This window comes from Rhinolophus sinicus, chromosome 5 (genome assembly GCF_057876585.1).
Source record: "Rhinolophus sinicus isolate RSI-liver-muscle chromosome 5, RSI-T2T, whole genome shotgun sequence".
NCBI classification, from domain to species: Eukaryota; Metazoa; Chordata; class Mammalia; order Chiroptera; family Rhinolophidae; genus Rhinolophus; species Rhinolophus sinicus.
In genome coordinates, this window is record NC_142505.1 from 9483775 (window position 1) to 9490894 (window position 7120).

Below are 7120 nucleotides of genomic sequence, written 5' to 3' on the forward strand. Positions count from 1 at the left end.
AGATTCTACAGACAAATCTTTCGAAAACACGTGTTCACTCGATGGGGCCTGCGTAGGAGGAGAGGTTTTGAAGGAGTGAAACGCATGGGCCCCCCAGAGCTGCCGAGCTCACATTCCCACCAGCCCCTCTCCATCCCAAACTCGGGAGAATTCTTGGAATTTTCCTCAGGGTTTGTTTGCTGTGAGGAGAATACTAAGTGGGTCTATTGTGTTGGAGGACGCATTAAAAACCAGCCAAACTCTCCAGATTTAGAGGTTTTAAGAGATACCTTAGAAAGGCAGAAAGAGCTGGCCCGGAGTTTCTGGTTCTGACTCGTGGGATGGCCTGGGGAAGTCGTTCCCCCTCTCCGGGCCTCAGTTTCCCCCTTTTATAAAAAGAGCGGGGTCCGGGTGAGTACCAAGGCGAGACGTCGCGGGGTCCTCTCGGGCCCTTCGGCCTCCCTCCGAGGATGCGATTTTCCCAGAGCCCCTTTTCTGCTTCGAATCGGACTCGGGCGGTGCAGCAGGGCCGCCAGAGCGCAGGTTTCCCCACTCCGGCCAACACCCCGCTCGGACCATCCGACGACACCCCTTCACCCACACCCGCCCATGCTCCGGCCTCAGAGCCCCCACACGGCGCCCCGCATCCCTCCCGGCCCGCACGCGGCCACCACCCTCCCGGCTCCAGCATATGGAACCCCGCCCTCCCCCGAGTCTTAGAGCCGGGCGGGCGGAGGACGGGGCGGGGCGCGCGGGAGGCGGAGCCCAGCCGGGGAATCCTGCTCCGGGCGAGAGCCGGGCCCCGCAGAGCAGCCGCGCCGTCCGAGGGCCCCCGCGCCGGGGGCGGCGGGGAACCCCAGACGCAGCCGGCCTGGAGGGATCTCCACGCCGAGCGATCCGCTGCCCCCGCGTTCGCGCCGCCCCCGCGGGCTGGCAAGTACTCCGCCGCTCTCTCTCCGCCCGGCTGCCAGCTCCCGCGGTCCCGCCGTCAGCTCGCCCTCCAGTCTCCCGCGCGCCATGCAGCCGCCGTCGGCCCAGCGCGCGTAGGCGCTCATCGCAAGCCATGCTGCCCCTGCTCGCCGCGCTGCTGGCCGCTGCCTGCCCGCTGCCGCCGGCCCGCGGCGGGGCCGCGGACGCACCGGGCCTCCTTGGGGCGCCCCCCAACGCCTCGGTGAATGCGTCGTCCACGGGCGAGCCCGCGGCCCCGCAGCTGCTGGGCTCGGCGGCTCCCGGGCCCCCCGAGCGCCCGGGCCCGGAGGAGGTGGCGGCGGCGCCGTGCAACATCAGCGTGCAGCGACAGATGCTGAGCTCGCTGCTCGTGCGCTGGGGCCGCCCGCGGGGCTTGCAGTGTGACCTGCTGCTCTTCACCACCAACGCGCACGGCCGCGCCTTCTTCGCCGCCGCCTTCCACCGCGTGGGGCCGCCGCTGCTCATCGAGCACCTGGGTCTGGCGGCGGGCGGCGCGCAGCAGGACCTGCGCCTCTGCGTGGGCTGCGGCTGGGTGCGCGGCCGCCGTTCTGGCGGCCTCCGGCCCGCTGCCTCCGCCGGGGCGCCCACAGCGCTGCCCGCCTACCCCGCGGCCGAGCCCCCCGGGCCGCTGTGGCTGCAGGGCGAGCCGCTGCATTTCTGCTGCCTAGACTTCAGCCTGGAGGAGCTGCAGGGCGAGCCGGGCTGGCGGCTGAACCGCAAGCCCATCGAGTCCACGCTGGTGGCCTGCTTCATGACCCTGGTCATCGTCGTGTGGAGCGTGGCCGCCCTCATCTGGCCGGTGCCCATCATCGCCGGCTTCCTGCCCAACGGCATGGAGCAGCGCAGGACCACCGCCGCCGTCCCCGCCGCCCCCGCCGCGGTGCCCGCCGGGACCACCGCCGCCGCTGCGGCCGCCGCGGCCGCCGCCGCTGCCGCCGCCGCCGTCACCTCGGGGGCTGCCACCAAGTGACCCGCTCCGCTCCTCCCTGCGTCCGCCGGGTGTCCGCGCTCTCGGGCACCTCTCCCGCCGGAGACTTGGCCAGTGTGCTTCGTGCTGTAGTGACCGTTAGTTCTTCTTCCGGGAGGGGGGTCGCCAGAAAGGCCCCAACGTGTTTGAAAAGCAAGGTGTGTGCAGCGATCTGGTTCCAAAAAGGTGCCAGCCCTTGAACTGAAGGGTGGGGTCTGCGGCCGGGAAGACTGAGTGGAAGGAAGTGGGGCCTTTTCCCCTCTATTGCATCCACCTGACCCCCTCCCTCCCGCACCCACGTGCCCTATATTCACGGCAGAAAATGACCAAATCCTGTGTATTTGTTTTATATATTTAATAACTGTTTTAAATGAAAGTTTTAGTAAAAAATCAAATTGCTATTGCTGAAGTAAGAGAAGCTCTTTGTATCGGAACATAGTATTTGAAGTTTATTGTTTTTTTAAACTTATTTAAAATGGGGGGGCATGGGAGTGATTTAACACCGATATATTATTACCGCTGAAAATGAACTTTATGAACCTTTTCCAAGTTGATCTATCTAGTGACGTGGCCTGGTGGGCATTTCTTCTTGTACTTCTGTGTTTGTTTTGGTTTGGTTTTTTGGTTTTTTGGCTTTTAATACAGACATTTTCCTCCAGAGATGCGTATGTAGCTTTTTCTTTTCTTTCTTTTTTTTTTTTTTTTTTTTTTTTTTGAGTTAAGAGAAGTAATCCAAGAATTACAAGATGTTCCCCAAAAAACGTGGAGGGAGGAAATCTCCTAAAAGTTCCAAAAGGGCTACTGCTGTCTCCCTTACCTGTCTGGGAGAGGTAGGAGATGGGAACCGTGTTACTTGCTCTGGTGGAAATTGTTTTGTGCCTCCCCACACTGCCCCCCACCCCTGCGCCTGCCCCTCAGCCCCACTGACGTCTGTGATGGTAGCATACAGGGTTTATGTGATTTATCTTTTTACTCATTGACCCAAGCTCTGCAAAGCACCCATTAAAGTGCCAAAATGGTAAAAATCAATAGTTCTTCTGAGCCGAGTGCCTCACAGAAATGACTCATTTTAGAAAGCATGTAGATTTCCTTTTCATATGTGTAAACTTTAGCATATGAGCATATTTCAAAAGCTGGTTTTAAAAGCTGAGATATAATTTTAGCACTAATAAGATTTTTTTAAAAGGTAAACACTTGGGGATTAAATAGTTTGCAATTACAAGGCTTTCCTCACCCCTGGTGTCTGTGTTATAGTGTCTGCTGGTCAGTGGTTCCAGATTCTTCCCAGTTTTCAGAAGAAGAATAAATAAGTCCTTAAAGTGACTTAATATAAAAACCACTTTCAACACTGCTTTCCTTTGCTCCCTCTCCCCACTTTTGAGTGAATACTTGGCATTGTTCTAGAGCAGCAGTTCTGAAAGTGTGGTCCCTAGACGTGCAGCAGCAGCAGCATTTGGGAACTCATTCGAGATGCAAAACTGGGGCCCCACCCAGGACCTACTGAACCAAAAACTCTGGGGTGGGGCCCACCTGTCTGTTTTAATAAGTCCACCAAGGGATTCTGATGCATTTCAAATTTGAGAACCTTCAACATATGTAGCCTCCTTTTATCTTGAGATATTGCTATTATGTCAAAAAAGAATCGTTTATTTCATAGGAATCTGTCCGAAGGAGAGGCTGGGTCGTTGTCCTGTGGCTTCAGCTGCCCCTCTGGCTCTTTGGGGTCCAGGGCTATCTCTGGCAGGTGCCACCCTTTCAGAGAGGAGGGGGTGGGCAAGGTGGTCTCCTACTGTCTCCTGGTCCAGACATTGAAGAAGTTCAATGTAATGCAAATCCTCTAGCCTTGCAATGCACTGGAAATCTACTTATGCCCCAAAGCAAGGTGGGTTATGAACTGCCAAGTTCTCCAAACCTGTGGTAACTAACAGGAGAAAATCAATAACTGCTAACCTTGGTCAATTTTAATATAATCGTAGCATTTGTAATTCTGGAAGGCACATTAAGTATTCCTAATACAACACACAGTCACTCTTGCTGCTTTTTACCAAGTTGGAAACCAAGACTCAGAGAGGTTCAGCATTTTGCCTACAATCACACAGCAACACGACGAGGCAGAGCTGAGACTAAACCTGGGTCTTCTGCTTCCCTGACTGGTATTTCTTCATCACCAGAAACTAACTTTCCTGGGAGAATTAGGAGCTAGCTACTCAAGGTCTGCTTGTCTATTGACCTACCCGGTCACTGAGAGTCTGTGCATCCACAAACCCAAAGCGGCCAAAGAGCATTCATTTTCAATGAGACAGTTAGGCACTTACTATGTATACATGCATTCATTGGATGGTCCCTAATGAATACTTTCTTAGGGTGGATTTGAAATATCTATCTATTGCTGCAGCAATAGACCTTCCTAAGGGACGATTTTGAGAATTTCTAGAAAAGTTTGTGGGAATAGTATGCATGAATGTGTGTATGTGTGTGTATACACTACATATATGTATTAAACTAATGCACTGGTTAGTTCTCTGTGCTGACTTTGGCTGCTTTCTGAGAGACAGAGCTCCAAGAAGGAGACTACAATTGGGACCATCCAGTGGGTGGAGGAAGTCAGTTGCTGGCAGGCTCAGCTTTTGGGTCTGTGCCCTCTAGTCTGTTTCATTTGCATCATCTCAGTAGTGAAACACTTCCAAGCATGCATTTTACTAAAAGTCAATCACTACTTCTGTGACGGGAAAGGAAGCATCCCACTGTAACTGTGTACATGTGCCTGCAGAATCCCCAGATTCCAGCCCATTCTTAAAGCCTCCTGGCGACAGCTTGAGTTGCTAATGACATAGCTGAAAATGGAATTGTGCTGCACTTAACTGTTTTGAAAGCTTTTCTTTATTATACAAGTGCTATATCATAGAAAATGAGAGGATACCCTTCATAAGATCAATGAATTAACATCAGCAACTGTCCCAGCACAAGTAACCATGGCTAGTGTGTTTATCAACAAATGTTCAAATGCATGTATTATACAAACTTTCACCCCAGCGGGCGCCTGCTTCTCAGTACTCTGCTATCTCCACTCTGGGGCTCTTTGGGGTCCCCTCCCTCTGTAGAAAGTAATGGAGGGCTTCTCAGGTCAGGTAGTATATGAAGGCTGACGTAGGTATATTCCTGGCACATGGGTCAGAGATGAGCTGCACAGGATATTGAAACCTATCAAGGACCAAAGGCCCGTTCCCTCCCGTCCCAAGTTTATCACCTCCACACATCTATCAGAGACAGACCAAACTTTCCACCCCTCCTGGAGAGACGCCTCTGCTCTTGTGTGAGGTTCCAGATGAAGCTGATAAGGAACGGGACACAACTTTACAGGATGAACAATGTGATTCGTCTCCTCGAGTTATAACCACGGAGCCACCTAGTAGCACTGGGTTTATTTGATGTCTTTAGTGTGAAAATGAGTTCTGAGATTCAATAAGGAAGAAGGATATTGTGACTGTACAACGCTGCCCCCAAAACTGTCACAACTCCACATGGCCAGCTGGGTAAAGGCCACATTCAGATGCCCCTGCTGCAGGGGCCCTTGCTGCAGACAGACCACCCAGAGAGAGGAAGGAGACGGGACCAGAGGTCAGGGAACCCACCCAGGACAGGAACCATCAGTGGGTCAAAATGTATTCAGCCACTCACAATAAATGGACTATGTTAAGGACTTCTTTGATGCAGCTGGTCTAGGATTGGGTTTCCTAGAAGCAGAGCCCGAGATGGAGAGACTCCTACAAGGGGCATTTTGCGGGGGACTCCCAGAAGGAGCAAAGCAGTCATGTGGTCTCAGCTAGAGCCGCTTCAGCCTGGTCCCACAGATTTCCGGAGCAGGAATTGCACTCCAGCACTGCCCCACCTTGAGGCAAAGGGCTGGTCTTTCATATTCCCATGGTCAGTCACTAGATGAGACCTGGGTGTCGGGTGCATAGCTTCCCGGGCAGCTCCCTTTAGCTGGGCCCAGTTCTCCAGAGAAGTAGCAGCTGAGAGATGTTAGCCACCCACCCCCACGCAGCAACTGGGGGATGGGTGTGCAGGCCTGTTCGGGGAATCTGGGCCTGTTGCCCACAGCCTGCACTGTGGCCCTCACATTGCGCTTGAGTCCCATTCCCAGCAATGGTGGGGAGGGGAGGGAAACTCAAACCCCCAGACAAACTTGAAACTCCCTAGCCGGCTGGCTGGGTCTTGACCAGTCTTGGGTGAGGTCTGGCTGGCAGGCCTTGCCGCTGGGTGCCTGCACTTGTGCCAACTGAGGTGCCGCTGGCTCTGTGTGCGGCCTCCCCCGATGAAGTCAGAAGTCCCTGTAATTTGTCTCTGTGTTCAAGTACTGGATCCCCACTACTTGCGTTATTAGGAGGGAAGTCCCACAGTATAAATATGAGTGTTAGCATTACATACAGTGTCTCTGAAGCTGCCAGCAGATGGGTAACAACATGGGCAGGGCACCACGGTACCTCCTTTGCCATTAACGAGATGTTTGGCCAGGGGCAAAGGCCTCCTCCTCTGAGCCTCAGTTTTCTCATCTATAGGACAAGACTATTGAACGAGGTGAGGCCGTGGTCCTTCCAGGCCGTTAGTGTCACATTCTGGCCCCCTCTCCCCATCTTCCAGGTCAATCACACCACACCTACTACAAAGAAACACCCCTCAGCTGTTTGTTTACCAGGCAGACTGAAACAGGGGCCAAGGCCACTAGTGTCATCGGTGGCCTGAGCAAGCCAGGCCAGTGCTGTGAGAACAGAGTGCCTTCTTTCTTCCTTCTTTTTAAAGTGTACATTTGGGTGTCGATGTAAAGGAACGGCTTACCTACATCAACAGATGAAGAAAAAGTAGTATAACACACAATGGAATACTATTCAGTCTAAAAAACAAGAGAAATTCTGACACCTGCTATGACATGGATGAAGCTTGAAGACATTATTCTAAGTGAAAAATGCCAGTCCCAAAAGCACAAATACTGTCTGATTCCACTTACACGAGGTACTTAGTCAAATTCACGGACACAGAGAGGAGAGTACAGGTCACAGGGGCTGGGGAAAGAGGGTAATGGGAGTTAGTGCTTAGTGAGTCCCGGGTTTCTGTTGGAGGTCATGCAAAAGCTCTGGAAACAGACAGCAGTAATGGTTTCAAAACACTGCAAATATAATTAATGCCACTGAAGTGTACACTTAAAAA

General features: G+C 53.2%; 1 protein-coding gene across 1 annotated transcript; it reads left to right on the forward strand.

The window, feature by feature from the left end:
- The first annotated feature begins 582 nt into the window (after positions 1 to 582).
- On the forward strand, positions 583 to 2575 carry TMEM158 (transmembrane protein 158). The gene has a single exon (XM_019723593.3). The coding sequence runs from the start codon at positions 671 to 673 to the stop codon at positions 1916 to 1918; it is 1248 nt and encodes a 415-aa protein (XP_019579152.3). The 5' UTR covers positions 583 to 670; the 3' UTR covers positions 1919 to 2575.
- Positions 2576 to 7120: the final 4545 nt, after the last annotated feature.

Excerpts from the sequence above, each read along its gene's own strand:
- TMEM158 (XM_019723593.3), top strand. The coding sequence starts at position 671 with ATGGAACCCCGCCCTCCCCCGAGTCTTAGAGCCGGGCGGGCGGAGGAC.